Source organism: Hippichthys cyanospilos, chromosome 3 (genome assembly GCF_059441005.1).
Source record: "Hippichthys cyanospilos isolate Australia breed blue-spotted pipefish chromosome 3, RoL_Hcya_1.0, whole genome shotgun sequence".
Classification (NCBI taxonomy): Eukaryota; Metazoa; Chordata; class Actinopteri; order Syngnathiformes; family Syngnathidae; genus Hippichthys; species Hippichthys cyanospilos.
The window spans coordinates 25,658,075-25,681,626 of NC_142371.1; the positions used below are offsets into that span (position 1 = coordinate 25,658,075).

Below are 23,552 nucleotides of genomic sequence, written 5' to 3' on the forward strand. Positions count from 1 at the left end.
GCAATTGGTTGCAGGGTTACATGTTGTTCATATTTAAATGACGATATTCTATGACGATAATGGAACTGAAGTTTAAAACGGAACTTTCAAACCCTCACACACACACACACACACACACGCACACACACACAGTATTGTTTGGATGACATGCACCTGCTGCTCCTAGAGGTAACGCCCCTTAAACAGACAAAGGCGGAAGGATTCACCACATGACAAGTTGACAATATTTTGGCGAGGAGACACATACGTAAGTACATCAATGAAATCAATTATTTTTGATGATTTCAATCAATACATTTGGCAGTGCCGCCATTATTTGTACTTTAAATGGACCGATGCTAAATTCAGGAAAGTAACTTTATCCCCTATAATAATATAAATAGGATTTAAATTGTACAAAGTAAACATGACAAAGTGTTCTCGTTACCATGTTTTTTTCCAAAGTCCATGCTACCTCCCAAGAGGCAAACTAGCAACAGTGGTAACTAGGTAAGTTCTCACAGGAGGAAGCAATAGAATAACACATTGGGCCAACTAGGAAACGTCACTCAATGAGCTAAAAAGTGTTGTGATCCATTATTAGACATTAATGCATTTTGTGTCAGGTGTGTTCATCAGGTGTTGTCAACATGGTTGCTAAGGGAGAAGCATTCTTGGTCATCTTCACAGTCATCAGTAAGCATGGTTATATCATTTAATATATATTCACAAGGTTAGCCAAATATAACAGATTCAATACAAGGGTTGTGTGAAAAATTAGGCTTTTAGAAAATGTGAATGTTCAGTTTTGACAGTCAGTGTCAATCATAGTTTACTAGACGAAAAAATCAACTAATTATAATAGTAAATTTTCTTTTTAAATATGAAAGAAACAGCTGATCCTTTTTATGTTTTTGTGGATGGAAAAAATGCCTTGGAATGGTGTAAACATTATCATAATAAATCAATAAGCACGTGTGATCAGGTGTCAAATTTTGTGACGATGCTGGGATACAAATGTGTACAATTGGTGTGATATGTTAATTTGGTGAAGTAGCATTGAACATTAAAATCAAGAGATTGGGATTAGTTCCAGGTAAACGGCAACACTTATAATATCGAACTAAGTCACTAGAAGATGTCAGACGAAATTGGATGTGACCAAACTCCACACAAAAAATGTCGGACAAATTTATGTAAAAAAAAAAAAAAAAAAAAACAGTAATGACTAATGAATATCCACTGAAGATAATGATGTTGGTAGTAAGGTTGTTCTTTGACTGACACTCATTAATATTATAAAACCTTTTTTTTTTTTTTAAATCGTGTTAAACTGCACTGTCCAGCTACATGAAATTAAAAATAAACCCCTTACTATACGTCTTTATTGAATAAACAGTATTGTTAGAAAGTAAACAGCATTTATACAGGTTGTGCAAGTGTACCTAATGTTGCATTGGTGTATTTTCCCTGTTGATTTGCATTGCAGTATCGATGACGGGTTGTACTGCTGATATGAAATGGGTGAACCTAGAGATAAAAAACATGTCGTCCAACGTATCACATGGGTCAAATTACAGTGGCGATTTCTTTCAAGACGAGGTGAGGATGTTAACACAGTAGGGAAATAATGTACTCAATAATTTATCCTCACATTTATACAGATGTGTGACATGTTCCACTCGGCCAAGTTCAAATCTATGATGATGGTGACTAGGATGAGACCCAGTTTGGGGAGGAAGTTATTCCAAAAATTTCAAGAGTGCTTCAGAGAAGCGCATCAATTTGCTGAAAAGGCAGACATGTGAGTATTCCTGTGTAACACCATTTTTCACCCCCAAAACCAGCGTGAATTTGCGTATTAATGTTAGTAATGGTGCAAGTTGTAGAATTATGGAGGGAAATTTTATTTATACATACAATGTTACAGTAATATAATTCATAATTTGTCCTAAACAGTGTTTTTTTTTGTTTACAGTTTACATTTGAACAGATTCAACTTTGAATTGTGAAAATAACTTTGCCACTGTTAATAACCCAATGTAATAAATATTAAGGTGTCTCTTAAAATAGGCGTTTTACAAAATGGAAGGTTAGCTGCTAGGCAAGGATTTGACGTCCTCTTGCGGCAGTTTATGGCACTATCAAGTGCACACCCAAAGACTGTATTAATGCTGTATAACATAAAACCTGAATTTACCACGACAGATCAGTGAATGTTTGCTACTGAAAATAGATATTTGTTTAATTGAGGGTACAATGACTAAACTGAGGGTAAAGGTTCTGTAAATCGAGGAAACAGATGAAAAAATTGAGGCAACAGAGTAGTAAATCCAGGTAACATATTAGTTAACTGAGGGAACCAGTTAATAAACTGAGGAACGAATTCATTAATTAATTCATTAATTATTCATTAATTAATTCATTAATTAATTCATTCATTAAACTGAGGGTACAAATAGTAAACAGAGGGAACCGATTGGTACATAAGGTTCCCTTATTTTCAGGAATACTACAGTATATTATTTTTGTGCGGTTTTAAGATTATTAACTATTTTTAACCTCAGGTTGGGCTCCTTGGTTTCTTACTGTGATGAAGCTCCGTCTTCAACTTCTGTATTCAGTTGGAAATTCCCCACCCAGTTTGAACTCTGCGACAATCGAAACATCAAAAAGGTCTCACGCAGCCGCGACAAAACTATCAAACGGCGTTTTAATCCTCTTTCCTCCTCAGATCAAGAGGCAGCTTCTACAAGTGATGAGATCAAACTGGACTGACTATAAAGTTCTGAGCACACTGGGCATCGGTTTTTCCTTTTTGTCTGACCAGCAGCTTGCGAATATCTCTAACACTGATCTCAAAGAGCTGCTCAGAAAGCTTGGACCCAATGTATGCTGGATGAAGTCCCAACTACACACAGTAGTGCGAAAAATTCTGGGCGAGAAGATGGTGAGGAACTTTGTCACCTATCCATTATCAATATACAAATGTCATTTACAATATAAATATTGTTTATTCTAAATGTTTCTGAAGTGCAAGGAGGTTTCTGGAACAGAATTACTACTCCTGACTCCGGTCATCGAAGGCGTTCCAAGCTGTATGCTGGAACACGCAAGCGTCCTGGAGTTCGCGAATGACACAGAAGTTCTGACAAACATCACCAAGAGGTTGAGAAGGAGTCAGATCAGGGCCATGTTAAAAGGGGTGAGTATCGAACATAGGACCACTGGTGCTGCTAACGCATTACATGTGTCACTGTAGCTGCAGAAAAAGAGGCCCATTTCTGAGCTGGTCCACCTCCTGCCTGGTTCCTTGCTGCGCGGCATGTCTTTACAAGACCTGGATGATGCCAACATCAGTTCCCCGGAGATAGTAGGACGCAAAAGCCTGAAGAGATCACAGGTAGTCACAAGAATATTCAACAAAAAAATCTCTATATTTGTCAGTAGTGCTGCTCATGCGAAGATAGCAAAAGGGTGCAGCTAAATGTCATTGTTCTTCTATTGTTTTTTCTTCATAGGCTGCTTTTCTTGCAAAAAAGTTTTATATGGAAAATAAGAGTCACCTTTGGTAAGTGCTTACTGAAATATTTTCCCAAGAATGATCAAATTAGCGTTGAAAGTAAAGGAATATGTAACTGCAAAAACAACCAAAAAATGGCTTAGTACTAGTAGATTTCAGAAGGGTTATTACATGGAAATTATTTTTTTTAATGTTCTATGTCCCCACAAATATTGCAATTATGATCAAACAATTTGCACCCGTGACTTGTTCAGCTTGGTAGGTGAAGATTCAGAGCCGCTTTCAAGTGTCACAATCACAGACAAACCCAAAAGATAAGCAGAGCTACATTGATTTTTTTAATATATATAATAGCACTAGCTAACAGGGTTAGCTTCCGACAAACATCAAAATCAAATGGATGACATCTGAAATTAAAATCACATGTGCTCACAACCAATCACCGCTAAGCTTGCTTACATCACATGGACAAACCCAGAAAACAGGTAAGCTATGATGTCATTACCTGACCTCTTTCTACATGTTTGTACAATATTGTACAGTACTCTGTTCATATTTAATTTTGTGTTAACTGTTTCACCACAACGGTTCATTCTGGTATACACAACTGTCTACCAATAACAAAGTCTATCTGAACCTGAATTTTAAAAGCAACCCCCAAGGGGTGCAACCTTTGAATCGCGGCACAACTACAGTTGCGTGTGACTGTGTTTACAACAGGAGGAATCTGCATTCCATCCTCCAGGGTGTTACCTGTGAGATGATTGCCAAGGTTCGTGATGTAAACATAAAGGAAATGGTCCAAGCTATAGAAGAGACACCATGGTGGCTCTCGAAATGGCAGGTATACTCACACAATGCTAATAACTCATCCACTAAAAAATAAATAGCAAAGAATGCAACTGTTAAACGAATAAATTATAATAAAATGTAAATTGATCTGGAACATTAACACCACTTTCTTAATTTTTTAAACCAAAGGAAAATGTATAAAACATGGTGGTGTTTTTTTTCTAAATAACACTAATCATTAATTTGACGTTTATTTTAAAACTATATATTGTTGAACTCCTGCACACTTTGACAATGAGACGCTACTGCACCACCTGGTGCCGTATGTGTGTAACTACACTACATAGCACAAAAAACGACTGTTCACATTTTTAAAAACGTGTAAATTGATTGTTTTGTATCTCAAAAAAACACTTAACAGTATATGAACATCTGCACGTTCAGATTGGATGTGCAGCCCGCAGATACTTTGCGGCGTTGCAGAAAGGCCAACGGGATTATTTCAAAAACATCACAGAGGACGACTTCAACTCTATGCCAACAGTTCTAGTGATTCACCTGAGGTAAGGGCACACGTAAATAAATAGCACTCGACATAAGAGTTCGCCGCGTTGCTTTCGCAGACCTTCGGAGCTGATGGATTTGCCCGACTCTGTTTGCAACGTTTTACTCAAGAAGACGGAAGCAGCCAACCTCACATCCTTGCCTCTTCCAAGTCCGTCTCGACTCGCTCTGACCCAAAGAGCGCTGCTTTGCCTGACAAAAGTACGCATGCGCACACAAGACCAGCCATTTATTGTGAAATTCATCACATGTATGAATAGGCCAACTACCGACGTAATCGGCAGAATTTTAGTTTCTCATCAAACATGTTCATTATTGTGGCTATTGTGTTCAAGCTATACATGACTTACAAAAGCGTAAACATTTAAACATGACCCTAAATCTGACACTGAGCGCATAAAGAAGATGCCATCTTTTCTGTTGTACCAAATATGTTGACAGGAGAAAAATGTGTCAGCACTGACCGTCGAGGACGTTTTCAGACTCGGCCCACTCTTATGTGAGCTTGAAGTGGCCACGTTGAGCCTCCTGGCACCCCGCATCCTCAACATCAGCCTGGAGGCCATGTCCTTTTGTCAGCACATTCCTCTGCGCAACAGGCCGGCACTCATGCGGCTCATCACAAGCATATTTGGGTGCTCCGTACTTCCCTTGTGGACACATATTGTACATGCTTCCCATCTGTCTTTTTTTTTATATATATATTCTATGATTATTGTTCTATTTACTGCAGGGACCCATCGCAGTGGTCCGAGGAAATTATGGAATCACTGGGCGCGTTCATGGATTTGGATGAGAGCGCACTATCTAATCTGCCTCCTAAGGTATGGACAATAGTCATATTTAATGCAGAAACGTGATTCACTCAACAATAATCATCACAATTTTGCCGTGCGCCCTCTGCAAGCCTTGGATGATTGACGTCTTATATTTCCTGAGACCACGACTGTCTCACGTATCCAAAGCGCTGAGGAGGAAACTCTTTGACCTCATCACGTCAACTATTGAGGAAGTTCCGGTGAATGGTAGCATGAACATTGAAGCTGGCATGAACAGGAACAGCTTCGGTAGTCGCGTGCCTACCGTGGATTTGATACAAGACTTGGGAAAGGACAATGTCTTCTGGTTAGCCACACAGCTGGAGAAGATGTCAGCAGATACCTTCTTGGATACCTTGGAAACGCTTGGCAGTGTCCCCGACTACTCGGAAGACCAGTTGGCTGTGCTCACTGAGAAGGCAACTGAGGTACTTGTATATTCCATTCGTTTTCCACAGCACCTGTCCTTATTATACACACACTCAAGAAAGATGGGGTATTTTCCTAACTCTCTCATTGAAGTAAATTTAAACATTCTTGGCAAATGTCAGTTCCCAAAGGGGTATGAGGCTACCTAAGTGATATGTGAAATCGTATCAGGGTTTCTGCTAGGGCTGTGCAAATCCAAACAAAGTATCGATAAAAAAATATCACTTTTAGGAATGATTAAAAATGTATTTCTGTTAGGCTAAGCAGAGAAAAACTTTCATTTTCTTTTAAAATAAAAACAAGTAGCAAGTGAAATCCTGAGATTTCTTTTTTTTAAATTAAAATAAAAGTAAAAAAGATTGCAGTTAGTAGCTGTGAAACATTGATTATTAGAGTAATATGTAATCTGTTGCTTTTTTAAAGCAAGTAATTGGTAAAGTAATTTACTTTTCCAAAGTATCTGTAGCAAAACTGTAAAGCTTTTTAATTTGAGATTGACCAGGACAGTTTTCTTTTCAAATTAAGAGCAAACTAACTGGAAAAAGAAGAAAAGGATTAAAGTTTTACTGTGTAATCACCGTTTACACAATTGTAATTGATATATATATATATATATATATATATATATATATATATATATATATATATATATATATATATATATATATATATATATATATATATATAAATAACGTGAGAGAGAGAGAGAAACTATATATATATATATAATTGCACTTCAAAGCTACATTGTTTTCATTCAAAATTGCTGGTGGTAAATTGTACTTTGCTGAAAAAATATTTCAAAGGGGTTTCATCATTGAAAAAAGGTTGAGAACCAGTGGCTTAATGAGAAAAGTACTTTGAGGTTCTCTTCAGCTGCGCATTTTTAGTTTTGATGCTTATTATGGTTTGCGTCCAGGTTCTGGGCATGGTGTCGAAGATGAACGAGAGCATTGTGGCAAGGTTGGGGTGCATCGCGCAGGGTTTATCCGTTTCTGACCTGGAGGAGCTGGCCTTCTCCATGGAAATGCTAGAGGTCATCGCTTATTGCGGTTGGAACGATTCTCAGGTGAAGCAGAAATTCAGGCTTGATGAGACAGATTTCTTTTGACACGTTTTGATTTTTTTTTTAAAGATTTTGTCATTTTAGTAAATACAAGGTAGACATTTTGTGTGTTTCTTTTTGAGTTTACTGAAATATGAGGTGGAACAATTTACACAGTGAAATGTACATTAACTGGTATAATATTTGATTTGCTATGTATGTTATCTCTTCATTTCTGCATTTGAAAATGACAAATTCAGTTAGTTCATTATAGCTTTTAGGGGATTTTCTGCCATCTAGTGGAAAAGCGTTTAATTGGTACAGCATTTAATAATTTTCCACCCAGTGAGGTCAAATTTGTTTCCCGCAAATGAATGTAGAGGGAGAATAACTATATGAATGCGTTGAGTCAACAGTTGCAAGCGGTGTGGAAAAGTATCTCCAGAAGTTCCAAGCTGACGGCTCGGCAGCTGCAAGCTTTCCACATGGCGGAGCTCAACCAATTCATCTGCGGCCTCAACGCCAGCGAGATTGCAGAACTCAACGTGCAGGCTTTCAGGTTTGAGGCATCAGTCACACTTTATGCGGTGCGAAGGGTGATGAAGGCCAATGTTTACGCAACTGCGCCACTTTTTAAACACGTTAGTTTCTCATCTTGTATATTCACACTGATTGAACTGTGAATTCTGTTGAATTGTAACAGATTGAATCGATTGGTTCACAGCCCCATTGCAACTTATTGAGGGGGTGTGCACATTTATGCAATCACATTTTCCCCCAGATGAGTTATACAGGTTAACTGATAAAAACGTTTGCAATCATTTCTTTGGTTATTTTTTGGTGATATAATTTTGTTAATATAATTTTACTTATGATTTCTACATTTTATGTTTTTTATATGTGTAAAAGTAAGATATTGTGAATATGTCGCACAGGGATGCTGTGGGCTCCATCAACGACATTCGCTGTTCACTCGAAGTCGCTCGGCATTTTAAAAGTCTGGCCCTGTCAGCTTTCGGACCTGTCTGGAACTGGACGGAAGCATCAGTGGCGGAAATGGGCAACCTGATTGGTGAGTCGCCGTGAATTATCATTGCAAATTCTGTTTTGAATTCAATTTTAAGAGACAGGTTGTTTTTCGGACCATTTTTGTTATTTTCAATACTCTGTAATCTATGCTGTGCATTAGAATTTGGACATTTCCTCTTGTGTTTTCAGTTGGCTTGAGTGAAAACGAGATGGCTTCTTTGGACCCATCAGTCTTCTCGTTTTTTCAAGAGAGCAGCATCCCGCAAATTCCTCCGGCTAACATAGCGGTGAGTGAGTGGCCATGTTTCACTCTATGCACTGAAAAAAATGCCGACTAGTTTTTCTTGCCCTCCGTTCTTCAGGCGCTCTCTGCTGCGCAGCTGGAGGCTTTTGGCCCCGACAACGGCGCCATGATAACTGAAAGTCAGCGAGCCGGTCTCACAGGCACTCAATTGTCCGCCCTGAAGCGGGCCGAGATCGGGTCCGGTGTCGAGGTTCAAGCACTTCCCGACAGATCAGGTGTGAACAAATGCAAGAGCTAATACGGACCTGCAATTAAAAAAATAATACAAAGTGCACCTAAAAATTTGCACAAAACTTGGGAGTTACTGAAGCATGTCACAAAACAATTTATTGATTTCAATAACAGTAAAAAAACAAAACAAAACAAAAAAACACAAAATGTTCCATTGTGTGGTTGTCCTGTACATAAACCATTTTTAGGTTGTTTTTTAGGGCGTTTTAAGCAAAACAATACAGAAAGATGAATGTTGGCTTGGCTTGATCCTTTTTCGACCCACAATAGTTTTTTTGTTTTATTTTTACCCTAATAGTGACATTAAAAGTTAAATGTAGTTAAAATACTGTTTTGAATGAACAAAAATTGAAACTGCCACAATTTAGTAATTCTTTTGTGTACCACTAGAGGGAGCCTACATAACATTTGTGGTACTACTACCAAAATGAGTGTCACTAGTATACATCAATTTTATGATTCTTAAAAAAATATTTCCATTTAGTGACCCCCCAAACCTTTTAACGGAGGTAAACAATAATTAAAAATGTTCAAATATTGCCTGTATCCTAAATACTAAGTCTTTTTGGTTTGCATTTTGATAAACATCCTAGTAGATAAGCCAAAATGCTAGTGTTATTTTCTGGAGATAGCTCCAACTGTTTAGCAATCGTAGAAATGAACTCTGATTTTCCTCTCATCCAGGTGCTCCTTCATTGAGCATTGAGGGGGTGCCAGGATTTGTGAAGCCGCTTCTGGTCCTCATCGTTGGTTTCGTGATGCTGTGAAGACCCGCCTAGATCCACGCGCAAACCACTGGAGAGCAGCTAGCATACTGCAGTATGCAGCAATATTACACAGTACTGCAATATATTAAAAAAAAAAAAAAAAACTCAATTTGACCTAGGGACAAATGTTACTCCAGTCAACAATGGGAAAATGTGTTGTTTCTTTGCAGAACTAATAGAAAGGCTAACTTAAATTTTGCTTGTTGACATAAAAATAACAAACGTGATAGTGTGCCACATGTTTATTCAAATATTTGCGCATGTCGATCAAAACGTTGCTAAAGCGTTGATTGCTCACCTGAGACTGATTGATCACAAAGGCACGCAGCTCGCTACGCTAACAGTAAGAGCGCATGGAAAGGGTTTCACACAAATATACAAAAATAAGCGCTGTGATGGCCGCCAAGCGACTGAATACCATCACCTGAAATCTCTTCTGCTGTAAGAAAGACACGTATATACACGCAGCTATTTTAAACCAACGACACTCCAGAGCAAAGGTTTGAAATGGAATTCACAAGTCACGTTATCATTTTTCAAGGCTTTGACATAGTAGTGGTTTACTACGGAGGACGAGGGCAGCAAAGCCAATGCAACTGGCAAGACGCTACAAACTCAGAAACGAGGCGAGCAAAAATACAACTGCAAGCATTAAAAAAAGACAACAAAACAAGTGCACAAAAAATGGACGCAAAAATAAAGCAAATGCAAAACAGACGTAATCACAAAAATGACTTGGACGTTAACAAAAAGAGCAAAAAACAGCGAGAAAAAACAAGAAGAAAGGTCTCCCCTTTCATTTTTTTTGTGAATGTCCTTCTCATATTATGTCACTAGAAATTATTGTATTTATTTTGTTAGCAGTTGTATTTTATGTTTGCCTCATTTCTGTTTGCAGCGTTTGCTGGCATCGGCCACCGTAGAGACAGAACACAAGTGATATTTGACTGTTCAAAGCAGTACTACTGTACAGTAAATGAAAAGAAGCATGAAGATCATACGAGTGCAGTGATTCCCAAACAAGTATCCAACTAAATAATTATTGACTATAAAATCTTTGTTTCTCTATTTATGCCAGCCATATGCAGTGAAAGTGATGAAAATGACATTTGGGAATAAGTGTAATGTACTTTTTTTTTTTTAACATTTTCTTCAGGTGGTGTGCTGTGCTTGTTTGTCTTTAATAAAATTCTTCTTGGCTCAAAAAAGTTGAAAAAAAAATACAGTGAACTTGAGAACGTGGCGAGAGGATCTTTTTTGGGTGAATCTTTCTGTTTCACTTTCAACAGCGGCATTTACTTAAGAACTTCCAGTGGAACCTCCAGATTACAATTAGTATTTTTTTCCTGTAGGTCTTTAGTGATGTGTCATTTTTAGCTGCTAAGTACAATGCAACTAGATTCACAGGGAAAAAAATGGCATGTAGATTTAAAAAGTTGGCTTTTTTAATTTTTTTTTTAGGTGGATAACAGGTTCATGTGATTTTCAAAGAGACTGACTTCCGAGGCACACATGCGCCACACATGCGCCGCATGTTTAAGAGTATGTGAATAAGGTCTACTGTGAAGTTAATTAAAGATAATGTAAGGTTAATACAGTACATAAAAGCCAATAAGTTATCAGTAAAATAGGATCTTTGACGTCTATAGCTGCCAATGGCAGTGAATGAGTTCAGAAGTTAATCCATCACTCATTCACGGTCAACATGATTAAAATGGCCGACAATGCTGGTTGAACGGGTTCGCTAAAATATCGCTCACAATCTGGTTAAAATGGATCTTTGATGTCTATAGTTGTATAAAAGGCCCAAAATTGTTGCAATAGTCGTTCATGGCGGTAAACGACAGCAAAAATATGGCTTGCAATCTTTCAAGATGGCGACAGACAGATTGAGATGAACTTTGAAGGGTCCGCTGTAAATACAGTGTACTGCCTGGCATAGAACAAGTTAGGTGTTTTGTCACTCATCAAGTATGCAAAACAAAGTATTTGTACATGTAAGTGGAACTTTTAGATGAAGACGAGCCATCTACAAAGAAAGCGTGTAACAAGCACGCATTCAGGTGTCACAGAAAAGGGCACGTTCATTATTCCAGTAATAGTCATCATTGTCATAAATCGCAGCACGATTTGGATGAAAGTCTTTCAATTCAGTGTTTTGTGAGATTTCCTGAGTGGATTTGTGTGTGTGCAGGATAAAAGTAACGCAGTAGCTCCAAATTTCCTAGTTTACAATGATTGCACATACATTTGTGGATTTGGGTTAAAACAAGTAAATTGAATTCTCTTTGGTGTATAACCATAAGCAGGTCTCATGAGAAAAAATCTTCATTACTTCTTGTGAATGGTGGTTTAGTGTCTGGGCATGTGCCTCTCACTGCATTTCAATTTGATTTCTGCAGCACTTAGAACGCCTAAATTTGAACACGCCAAAGGTCTGAGTTTAATCTAAATTTGGAAACCGGAATTGAAATCACCAAATGTGAGCCTTAAGTAGTGAGCATCTGATTTTTTTTTTTTGCTTTTTTGTTGGCTTTTATTGTGTATTTTTTGTCTGCCAATAAAGAGTTAAAATGTAGTGCCTAATTAACTCATTCAATCCCAAAGACTTATGCTTTTTTTTTTCAATGAGTCCAGGTACTGATTTTTGTTTTTTTTTCCCCTTTTTCTGTCGTGTTTGGCGAAAAATTCTGAGATTGGCTGGTGCTAAATGAATTAAGGGCTAAAGTAACTGATTATTTTAGTACCTCCAGTAATCGATTACTTTTGGTAGATTTGTAAAGTAATCTATTACTAACCCTAAAATTATTATTTACGTGAGTACTTTAGTATAGAAACCTAATATAATCACTTTAGTACTTAGTTACCTAAGGTGACCAAATATTTTAGTATTTCTCTTAAATAATCATTTTGGTACTTTAGTACATAAAGTAATCAATTACTGACCATAATATAGTTGATGACTTAGGTGAAGGTACCTAAAAAAAATCACTTTAGTACTTGGTACTGAAAATAAATATTTTAGTACTCCATTACCTTAATACATAATTTGTTTAGTACCATGCATGTTCGACCCCTCTTCAGCCAAGTGTTTGGAAAGAAAAAAAAACTATCATGTAACAGATTGCAATTGATGTTGGAGGTTCCACTGCATGACATCCTGAATATCACAGGTGGAAATTTAAGGCTTTTTTGTGCAACTACACAACTATTTGTGCAATACCTGGTTAAATTGCTTGCCAGTGACAAAGATAAAACCTCCTATCTGTAAGATTTTCAGATTTGTGAATTTCACAATGGATGATGATCTGCACTGTAAGCCCGCCTCTTCTTGTGACATTTACTGTAAGTCACCTTAGCAAAATTGTTAAGCCATCAGATTTTCAAAAAGGAGGTTTCACGTTCCAATATTGTCAATATACTCATAAGGCACGTTGTGAAAATCTACTCACATGCTAGGTGGGCTTTCCCGTGTTTCTCGCATTGATAAAAGCCATGCCGTGAGTTCTGAAGTGCGTGTTGAGATCGGCGGCCTTGTCAAAGTGTTTGCCGCACACTTTGCAGTTCAGCGCGTCGTCATCTTCCGTTTGCGAGGACGGCGATGCGGGACAGCTGAGAGAATTCTCGTCGGGCTTCTTGCTGTCGACGGGAGAGCGCGTCTGGCTTTCACGTTGGTCGGGGCAGGCATCTCGGACCTTGTGGGTGATAAAAAGGTGGCGTGCCAGCGACTTGGCGGACGTGAAGCAGGCGCCGCACTGAGAGCACTGCTGCCCGCTACCCTCCGCCACTCGATGCTGGCTGATGTGCGCCTGGAAAGTGGCCTGCTCTGCTGTGGTAAAGCCGCAGGGGGCGCAGCGGAACCCGGACTCCAGGGGGCAAGAGGGGGCAGGCGTGGAGGACGATTTCGATTTTTTAATAGGAGCGCAGTCTTCGTCGTGCTCTGTCTTGGCGCCCGCTCGGTGTCTACGGCGAGTCTGCGAAGCACCGTCGTGTTCCGAGGAGCTGTCGGCCTCATCCGTGCCCCCCTGCTAAGAAGATACAGTTGGACGTTAGAAATATATGCGAAATAAGGCGCAACTACTTGAAAACTAGCTGCCTTTGCACAGTTTTGATGGACACTTGGCCACCAGGCTACGTCATTCAAAATTGGTATAATTTAACAAAATGCCAACCTAAATTTTGGAACGTCTTTGTCCTTCTCAAATAGCGGGGCGCACCCGTATGACCCTGGGAAACAGACTTTGCTTTTGCAATGGGGAAAGTACTGTAATTCCCCAAGTATAAGACAAACTTTTTTCCCCAAAATGAAGGCCATTAAAGCGTAACTATTTTTTTTTTTTACACCATTTTAGAAAAATTGATCCGTCAGACACATAAACCTAATTTTGATGCACATTTGTGCATTTTTATATCGGCCGTTTTGTTACTTTGCTTACTTACAATAATTGCCGTAATTGCACGAGGTAGTAGAAGCTAAAAGCTAACAGTAGATCGTGTTAGCTGAGGCTGTTGCGGCATTATATTCAATAAAAGAAGCGGGCAGACTGAACCAACGTCTGAGACCATCCCTGTTCACATGCAGCAAATTTACTAAAACCAATATGAAAACACTATGTAGTCTCCAACTGATTCAATTAAGAGTGCACTGGTTAGAGAACATGGATAGGTAATCCATTTGACTCGTTTATTAATTGCGGTCTTTAGGCATATACGCACAATCATAAACTTAGTGAAACATGGATGCGGCTCAACTTCGGGTATTTAAGGTAAAATGAACTCAAACCGCATCGTGAGGAAAAGGAAAAACAACAGCTTGGAGCACATTTGACTTTACACCGGTGAGGTGTTTGCTGACTGCTGACAATGTGGGAAATGTGAAAAACGCTTACAACAAACATTTAACTGACGGATATGAACACAAGAAAATATAAAAAGTTTAAAAGATGACGTTTAATCTGTGATGCTCTAGTTTTTACATGGTTGCCGACATGTTGGTGCATCTTATACACGGTAACAGAGTAAAAAGAATTGGACCCCAAAATTAAGGGTGCGTCTTATATTTGAGGGATTACGGTAATTGCACAGCCACAGCACCAGGTGGCGCAATGGCGCTGTCATTGTCAAAGTCTGTGGTAGTTCTAAATGTTTTCAATTTACGTCACCAACAATCACATCAGTCCCTTGTGTGATTTTGAAAAAAAATCAGCACAATGTTTTATACCTCTTTCTTCAGATTCAAATGTTTTAAGATATTTGTGCCCAGTGCTTATCATTATTTCCGTTGAATTAAATTCTGCATTAAATCATTCATTTACCTTATTTGGGCTGGAAAAGCTGACCACAAGCGTGTTCTACAACCCTCCCACAATCACAGACATTATTTTCAATTTCAACATTTCTGACATTCAAACAACAGCAAAGAAATACATTTTGTTAGCAGAGACCACGCTTACCTCCTGGCTCATGGTGTCCGTGTTGTGTTGAAGTTGGATGTGTTTGTCCAACATGGCTCTGCTACTATACGTTTTCTTGCTGCCCGGACAGAACCTACAACCGCACAAAAAATGTTTAATCTATGGAATAATGGGCGTTCAAGAGAGTCGCAAAGGAACATTTCGAGGATCTACAGTACTCATTTTGAAACCTGAGTGTACTCTTTGCTAAAATGTGTTTTTTTTTTTTTTTCTTTTCGGATCCTGGGAGGCCATGACACACACAATGGCTTATATGAGTGTTGAAGCAGCGCGTCACTCACTGGCAGCGTAAGCGACTCACACCCTTGTGTTTTTCACGAACATGACGTCTCAGACTGGAAGCGGAGGAGAAGGAGCTCTCACATTTGTTACAAGGAAAGTTCTTCAAGATCTAAAAGCACACAAGCGTGAAAAAAAATGTCATCTGACTGCAACCCTGGACTCATCTTCTCTTTACAACCTTGCCATGTTGCTTAGCCATATGGCTGATGAACTCTTCCGAGCCGCTGTAGCATTCGTGGCAGTGGACGCACTTCCAGCCCGTGGTCGCGGTTGCGTTGACTTTAACGTCCTCCTCGCCGTCTTCCCCGTCTGAGCTTTCGAACTTGACGGCAGGCCGAGGGCATGAAGCAGCGACGGCTAATTCTTGTTTGGATGACTTGTGGCTCTACGGAATAAAAAAAAAAAAAAAAAAGAGGTAATATGGTTAAAAAGTGGGAGACGTTGACACAAGGGACTACCCCAATAAAAAGCAGGCGTATACCTTAAAATGTTCCATTAGTACACTCCTCTGAGAAAACATCTTGGTGCACTCCGGACATTTATACACTTGAACCTTCTGACTGGTTAAATGTGTCTCGAAATGGACATGCAGTAAGGATTTGTGTGTGAAAACCGTATCACACATCACGCATTTGTAGATCAACCTGTGACAAAGAGCAGTCATGGTGTTAGTCATGGTGACAGCCAGTATGTCAACAGATATCCGTGTGTGGCGTACATGGCCTGGTCCTCCACTAACGCGGGATGCTGCGAGCTGATGTGGTTTTGGGCGCTGGGCGCCGATTTGAATGCCATGGGACAGTTGGGGCACTTGTGGAAAAGGTCACAGTGAGCTTGTTGAATGTGAGCCTTCACTGAATTCAGCCCAACAAACACCACCAGGCAACTGGAGCATCTGTAAAGACAAAAACAAGAACGCTCAATCCGAATCTGACTGAGGGGCATGTATTATCTGCATTTTTTTCACTTATGTTTAATGTATAAAAAGTATGGGTGCCAAAATAACAGATTGTGATCAATCAATTACAGTCACAGTGATGTCAAAGTGTGATGCTTATAATAGCAATAATGCCATTTTTATGCTTTTGGCTTTTTAGTTGTTAGGATTGGAAACCAAAAGATCAATCACATCCTAAAATGGGCACTGATTGGCTGTCATTCTGTATAGCTTAACCTGATAGGCTCCTGCTATGGGTGGGAGGGCATATGAGTTGTCAGTCTGATAAAAGGTCAATTTAACTTAAAAAAAAAAAAAAAAACACTGACAGCACCTTAAGGTAAAGTGCATTCTTTGTAAGAAAGAGATTGCTTACCACGGAAGCAGCTTTACTCTTTTAGGGCCAAAGCGTTATCGGAAAAGGAAACCGCTAGGAGGCCAGTATATTTAGCATTTTCACTCGTCTTTCAAGGACAACAGAATATTATGCGCTATGTCTATGTAAATATGGGTGTCATCATGAAAGATTGCCTTCCATTCCTTACTTAGAATTGCATGCAAGTTATTTTTGTGTAATAAGTGTGTGGAAACACTGCCATCTAATGGTCACAGCTATAACTACAGTGCTGAATTGGCTTATATTAGGTAAGCACTAGTCAAGGGTGTCAACTACCCTCCATTAAAAAAAAGATCTTTTTTTTTTTTTTTTTACATATTATTATTAATATTTTAAAAGACAAAAATTCTCATCCATGGCACTGAAAGAGTTAAGTTTACTTTATCACATAAATGCCAAGCACCCAGCTATACCCAGTTAAACGAATGAAGCCAGTTTCTGGCTGGTGCATATCAATCTTTTGCTCAGCCACAAAAAAAACAATTTCTATACATTGAAAAAAAAATAATTTCATTTCAGATGTGAACTAATTAACCTCTTAACAGCACTAATTAATAGACCAATCGAACAGCCAGTGTGGGCTGATACCATACCTATAACCGATGCGCCGGGAAAAGTGCAAACAAGTATGATTCAGATGAGATTGAAAGACTTCCTGCTTGGCCGTGCCGCCACACTCGGGGCAGACGCACGGCGGACTACCTTGATGGATACGCTGATGAGCCGCTGCGCTGCAGGCGTTGGGCAGCAGCATCGGAGGAGAGCAATTTGTGCATTGCTGAAGAAAAAAAAAAAAAAGTAAACAAGTCAGAAGCTTCCGTGTACATTTCAATAGGAAACCAAATGTGCAGAAATGACTCACTGTGCTTTCAGGTTGTTTGATTTCTTGGAAATGTTGGATCACTTCCTTTTTGCTGCTGAACTGAGTCTGACATTCTGGACAGTTATTATCAAAGTGATTCACTATGTACGATTTCTTGTTAGGGGATGATTGATGTGGCTGCGCTTTGGCCAGAAGGTTGGACTGTCCTAAAACAGATGACGACAGCAAAAGAACCCCTCAACTCAAAATGAACCCTTTCCAGAATCTTGTTCAACAAACTTAATTGTGCAATCAGTTATTCCTATGGAATATCATGGTACGTGAATTCATCGTTTCTCAGGTTGACCTCTCGCCAACATGAAACTAAGAATGTGTGATTATCTATGCCAGGCACTGGTATCAGGCTTATACCAGTCTTATTTTAAGACATCGGGTAGTCATGGAGGCCCCTAATACCACCCTAGTATTTCAGGCGAAATTTTACTTAGCCTTGTTCAGCAGTAAAAAGCTATTACATTGTCAGTAATTAATATAATAACATCATTATTTTTCATGTACAATTAATACCTTTAAAAGTACATTTTGCCACTTGTCCTGAGTTGTATGATGTTATTTTCGGTTGACAGCAAGTTGAAAATGTTCTTTTTAAAAGTATTTTTGGTGCATTAAAAATAATTACGTCGTCAATTGGCAAAAGATGAACTTTTTATGGCTGAAAATGGCTAATTAAAATATCCCTTTACACACATAAGTTCGACTTTGTAGAGGCTGATATTTTTTCAGGAATCCCGCAGGATGGGACAGGATTTTTTTTTTTTTTTCAACAAAGGTCTGGGATGGGACAGGACTGAATATACATTCCTGTGTCCCTTGGTTGATGCCATACTGGATCAGTTTGACATCAACCATCACATTACTTTTGGCAATGTTTTACATGATATTTATCATAAATACATCAAAAGTACTAGAGATATCGATACTATGTATCAATTGAAGGTATGAGTGCTTGCACTGGTAGCGCTCTGAAAATAAAGTGGTCTCAAACAGCCTACTAACAGTTGTTTTGGATATTTTTGACTGATTTGTTGTGTCTAAGGGCCATTCAATTCCGAGGTCCCAGTGCAGAATCATAACGCAAACATGTTCAGATAACAAACAGTGCAGAAATGCTGGCTACTGACCATTGATTTCAGTCTGGCTTATCATTTGCTCCAAGGGCACAGGTTTCATGACCAGATGCGAGCACTGCATGATCAGGCCTCGCTCCTTGTGCTCGCGGGCATGTAAAAGCAGGCTGCACTTGTTGAAGAAGGCCAGCCGCTTGGCACAGTGGTTGCACGTCACCTCGATGCGCAGCGAACGCCGGTCGTAATGGCGGGCTAGACTCTGCTCCAGGGCGAAGGCGTCGCCACACTCCAAACAGCGGAAACCCTGTAACACAGACAGGGGCATATTGGGACATCAGGACTAGGATTCATGTTAGGTCAGGACATGTTTATTTATTACAGGATTGAAATGGGCCACCTGTCAACCAAGGTTGCTTAAGTTAAACTGAACCGAAAAAAAAAAAAAAAAAAACTTTAGCTGTGCTTACACATACCTTCATGTTGCAATTAATTCGCTCTTAATTTGAAAAGGAAAAGATGCCGTTCCTGTCATGCCATTAAAAAAGAATGATATTAGATTTGCTAATACATACAGAAATCGTGTTAAAATTTCACGTATTGAGAACCACTGCCTGACGGGTACGTAAACTTATGAGCACGCTGTATGTCTGCCAACTAGTGGTGACTATATACAGCTTTGTTGATAAGCTTACATATGCCTAAACCTATGTACACAATGTATGTGTTAAAGTGAGAGCAATGCTTGTTATATAAATAGGGATGCACCAAATTTTCTCAGCAAAAACTTGCATTTTATGTTTGCTGTTAGAACTGAAACAAAAACATCCAAAAAAACATGTTGTGTTGGCATAAAAAAAAATTATATACAACCTATGATTAATGACGCAAGAATCGATTACGCTTCATTGTTATATCAAAATCTTATGTTACCCTACAAAAACTACATTAAAAATTTGTCCTCACGTGAAAAGTCGAAATAAGAATAATATTCAGAAACATAGTATGCCGTTTGATTTCACTTTCACAAATCATTTACAGACCTGCGCAGGACGCTGCTTCTTCCAATACACCCGGTTCCCAAAGTTATTTGGCCGCTGGGAGACTGTGTGATTTTGTTTTGGGATTTTTTTTCTGAGTTTTGGTTTCCAGGTTTCCAAGTGTTTCCTCATGTTTTGACCAAACATTTTCTTTTCGCTGGACCCATACGAAAACACTGTTCTCAGAGTCACTTATATCCGGTTTTAATTGTTTTTCATGATCAGTGGTAGTCACTCAAACACGCAAACAAATACGGGTAGGTACAAATATAAGAAAAAAATGAACATTTAACAGATCAAAATAAGACAACTCCCATTAAAAAAAAGGACTTGAATGAAAAAAAAAAATCTAATTTTAAATTTAAAAATTTGACTGAACTCACCCAATAGCGGTCCAGAAAATATGAAACATTGACATTAATAGCCGTCGAATGGCCGAGAATGAGTTAATCGTGATTCCTTCTTTTGTTTTGAATCAAACTTTTTTGAAAACACGCAGTCAGGAGTTACCTGCGCAGGCAGAGGAAGGCCCCACTCAGCAGGAGGTGGGCAGCTGAGGTCAGGTTTATAGCTGGGCAGCAGGTTCTTATTAGTGAGAATCTTGTTGAAACTTTCGACCAGGTTGGTCTGGCTTTTGGATATGATGGCGCCGCCGCTGTTGACGATGGAGGCGGGTCGGCTGCTCCCCTGAGGTGAACTCTGCAGAGTCTTCTGACCCAGGCAGCGCAGGTTGACACCACCGGTTGCAGTCATTGCGGCGGTCATAGAAGGAAGCGGTGTGGTTTTGGCGATGCTGACAACCGCCGAGGAGGACTTGCGCTTGATGGCCACTGAACGTTTTTCTTTGACTTTCATTTCTGGAAGCCCTGCATGAGACTGCTGAGAACCTACTTTCTTAGGTCTTGGACTGTGAGCCTTTGGTGAGGATTTGGGAACATCTGCACCTTTAGCTCTTGGACCTCTTTTCAGTGTCGTCTTAGCTAAACTCCCTGCAGGCACTTTGATTTTAACTTTCAGAGGGAATAGCTCTGATTGACTTGTTTTAGCAGAAAACGTTTCAGAAGATTCCTGATCATTTATACTTTGACCATCTCCGGCAGACTTTACGCTGTCTTGAGGTTTGTCCTCCTGGCTTGGCTCATTGTCCATACGCTCTTTGAGTTTCTCTAACTCTGGGCTTTTATTGGGAACCGGGAGCCCCGTCTCACTGGGCGGTGGACTCTCAGGCGAGTCCCTCTCATCAATCACATGCTCTGGGTATTTCTCTTCTTGCACCGGCGCCAGGTGACACTTCTGAGGACTAGCAGGCAGCTGTGGAGTGGTGAGGGAGTCGGGCTTCTCTTCCTTCTCAGTCAACGTTTCAGGAGATGCGTCGTTAGAGGAATTTGGAAGAGAGGATGAGGTGGCGTCAGGGGAAACGCAGAGCTCAGGTTGATGTCGGACGCTGGGTTTCAATTTCGGAGGCGACGGCATGACGAATTCGGGGCTTTCGTGGATCACCAGCGGGCTTCCCAGATCTGGTTCCGAGTCGTCCTCGTCCAAATGAGAGGTGTTATTTTTTAAATCAACCCCGTTGTGTGATAGAGGGGAAGAAGGCGCTTGTTGGTGGGGGTGTGCTTCCTCATTCTGAGGTAGCCCAGACTGGGGAGAGGAAGGAACAGATAATTGTGAGGACGGCAGAAGCGGCTGGGGCTTCAAACCGATCACATCTTCAATCATGTTCTTGACGGATCCGACCTCCATCGCTTCCTCTTCGTTGTCATCATTTAACTTCAGGGGGGAAAGCTGTTTACCCGGTGCAGCATCGGATCCTTGCTGGTCACCAGAAGTAGATCCATTAAAGCCAATGGGAATCTGGGCAGCAGTGTCATTTATCTTGATATGAGGGTCCAAAAGAGTGCTTGTAGGAATATCTTTTTTACCACCATCATCATCACAGGGTCGCCCAGTGTTCATCACTATGACACTGACAGCAGGGGGGTCGGTGTGTGAGTCATGGGTGCCCGGGTGGGGTGAGTTTTTACTTTCATGGTTTGACACCTCATCCTCTTCTGGACTTGACTGGATAGCATCAATGTCAGGAATATCAAACGCTGCTAGCAAATCATCAAAGTCTGGGGTCTTTACATCCCCCATTGCCAGCGGACAGCTTTAAATCTGCCAAAGGGAAACACGTTTGGCAAAAGTCAATTGTAGTTAACCTTTGCAAAACATTGTTCATTTTCCATGGAAACCAAATCATGGTATGCTGATAATATCCTCATAAAATCATGGTATGCTGAGAATATCCTCATATCTACTGTATATATAATAACATACCAAGTCACCCTGGCTTCTGTATGACCTCGAGGCTTTATACTGACTATGTATGATCGATCTTATCCTGTTGTACTCCATCACTGTTTCGAGATTTCCCCACTAGCCTTCAAAGACCAACAGGTGCATGTTTCTGCAGAAATGTGTGCAAATACGATGGAAACAAAGACTGGTCTCGGGACTGTTGCTACTTGCTTCCTCTTGAACACTGTTATCAACTTATCATGTAATACGCGCACTGGTCATTGAATCAATTTAAGACGTGTCAACTCTAACACGGAACGACCTCTGTTACAGTCTGTACACCTGTGCGTACCTATACAAAAAGAATGACATTAAAAATATGTGTCAGTGTATATTGGGAGAGTGAAAAAGCCATTAGGTTTCAAAATACAAGACCGACATTTAGGATATTTTTCTTGTTGTGAAGCATGTAAAAATTGGAAAAATTTGACCACAGTCGTGTGTGATGGTCAACTATAAAGCTAAAGCGGCGCAATGTTTAGTTGTTTGGTGAGGTCTAATTCGAACGAGATCCGATATTTATTCGCAATAACATTTGTTCACGGAGCTTGTTAAGATGCTGCACAATCTTAGTGATGATTCAACAAGTGGATCCTTCGGCTAACAGCTCAACTTTAGCGAGCCACGGCTAGCTGGCCATCCTAGCATTGGTCCGACAAAAGTCATCCATGCAATAATTAGGTAATGTGCAAACGTGCATGTTGAATGTCTGTCACAGGTCTATTGACCGAATACATCATTCTTGCACGACTCCCAAATGTACTTACCTACAAGTGAGCGTCGAATCCTGACTTTCCACTCCGTCGCGCAGGACTACGTCATCACATCGCGCGACATTTTTTTCAACAAATAAACGTCACCACTACGCGTTCCCTCGTTCAATTTTTAACATAAATACACAAATTGGTCTAAAGTCGTATATGAATATTTGCTGTTCCCAAAGTTATTTGGCTGCTGGGAGACGATGGGGACTGGAACGTTAAGAAATACTTGGTTCGTTAGTGTACTGAAGTAGAAATTGTACCGCTTTCAAATGTTGAGTACTGCAATGAGTTTTCTGACTTTTTACCTTTTTTCTCTTATGTTTGAAACAGATAACCATATCTTTTACAATTTACTTGGTCAAAATACTATGTAACTATGGCAATCTAATACAGTTTTGCCTTAAAACATTTGAAATATCCCCTTTGTCATTCCTCTCAACTTTTACTATTTCAGATATCCATCCATTTTTAGAGCAGCTTATCCTCACAAGGATCGCAGGCTTGCTGGTGCCTATCCCAGCTGACTTTGGGCAGTAGGTGGGGGACACCCTGAACTGGTTGTCAACCAATTGCAGGGAACACAGAGACTAACAGCCATTCATGCACCCAATCACACTGAAGGATGATTCAGTATGTCAAATACACCCGGCATGCATGTTTTTCGGAAAGTGTGGGGAAGCCGGAGAGAACCCTCGCAGGCTCGTGGAGGCATGCTTCACACAGGAAGGCTGGAGCAAGTTGGAGTTGAACTCTGGTCCCCGAGCTGTGAGGCAGCCATGCTACCCACTGTTCCACCAAACCGCCTGTCTTGAAATATTGCAATACAAAGTGACACAAAGCGCATTTTGCAATCTGACATTAGTTTTCCAATATATAATGTAACGGTTTTG

At 39.9% G+C, this 23,552-nt stretch overlaps 2 protein-coding genes across 4 annotated transcripts; one reads left to right on the forward strand and one right to left on the reverse strand.

Annotated features, from left to right (window-relative positions):
* Positions 1-43: 43 nt before the first annotated feature.
* LOC148426511 (otoancorin-like) lies at positions 44-10,717 on the forward strand. Of its 3 annotated transcripts, none has more exons than XM_088410995.1 (21): positions 44-489; positions 606-675; positions 1,469-1,581; positions 1,644-1,783; positions 2,547-2,655; positions 2,714-2,929; positions 3,014-3,184; positions 3,242-3,382; positions 3,501-3,550; positions 4,223-4,346; positions 4,739-4,857; positions 4,918-5,059; positions 5,300-5,493; positions 5,592-5,682; positions 5,766-6,104; positions 7,025-7,174; positions 7,567-7,709; positions 8,086-8,222; positions 8,369-8,466; positions 8,542-8,698; positions 9,399-10,717. In XM_088410995.1, the coding sequence occupies exons 2-21, from the start codon at positions 630-632 to the stop codon at positions 9,479-9,481; spliced, it is 2,763 nt and encodes a 920-aa protein (XP_088267121.1). In that variant the 5' UTR covers positions 44-489; positions 606-629; the 3' UTR covers positions 9,482-10,717. The 3 variants fall into 3 exon arrangements, with proteins under 3 accessions (XP_088267121.1, XP_088267122.1, XP_088267123.1); XM_088410996.1 differs by having other exon boundaries at positions 44-247; XM_088410997.1 differs by having other exon boundaries at positions 44-675; positions 3,248-3,382.
* On the reverse strand, positions 9,709-22,696 carry LOC148426512 (zinc finger protein 687a-like). The gene is made up of 11 exons (XM_088410994.1): positions 22,666-22,696; positions 20,069-21,715; positions 18,576-18,825; positions 17,434-17,600; positions 17,165-17,349; positions 15,956-16,132; positions 15,719-15,881; positions 15,416-15,622; positions 15,237-15,346; positions 14,935-15,028; positions 9,709-13,509 (listed from the first exon to the last, which is right to left on the reverse strand). The coding sequence occupies exons 2-11, from the start codon at positions 21,692-21,694 to the stop codon at positions 12,937-12,939; spliced, it is 3,552 nt and encodes a 1,183-aa protein (XP_088267120.1). The 5' UTR covers positions 21,695-21,715; positions 22,666-22,696; the 3' UTR covers positions 9,709-12,936.
* Positions 22,697-23,552: the final 856 nt, after the last annotated feature.

Bases quoted from the DNA above. Each gene is read 5' to 3' on its own strand.
- LOC148426511 (XM_088410995.1), top strand. From the start codon at position 630: ATGGTTGCTAAGGGAGAAGCATTCTTGGTCATCTTCACAGTCATCA. The intron at 4,858-4,917 runs GTAAGGGCACAC...TTGCTTTCGCAG, and splicing joins GTTCTAGTGATTCACCTGAG to ACCTTCGGAGCTGATGGATT. The intron at 8,223-8,368 runs GTGAGTCGCCGT...TTGTGTTTTCAG, and splicing joins GGAAATGGGCAACCTGATTG to TTGGCTTGAGTGAAAACGAG.
- LOC148426512 (XM_088410994.1), bottom strand. From the start codon at position 21,694: ATGGGGGATGTAAAGACCCCAGACTTTGATGATTTGCTAGCAGCGTTT. The intron at 18,826-20,068 runs GTAACTCCTGAC...TCTGTGTTACAG, and splicing joins GCCTTCCTCTGCCTGCGCAG to GGTTTCCGCTGTTTGGAGTG. The intron at 15,029-15,236 runs GTGAGTGACGCG...GTGCGGTTGTAG, and splicing joins GTGAGTCGCTTACGCTGCCA to GTTCTGTCCGGGCAGCAAGA.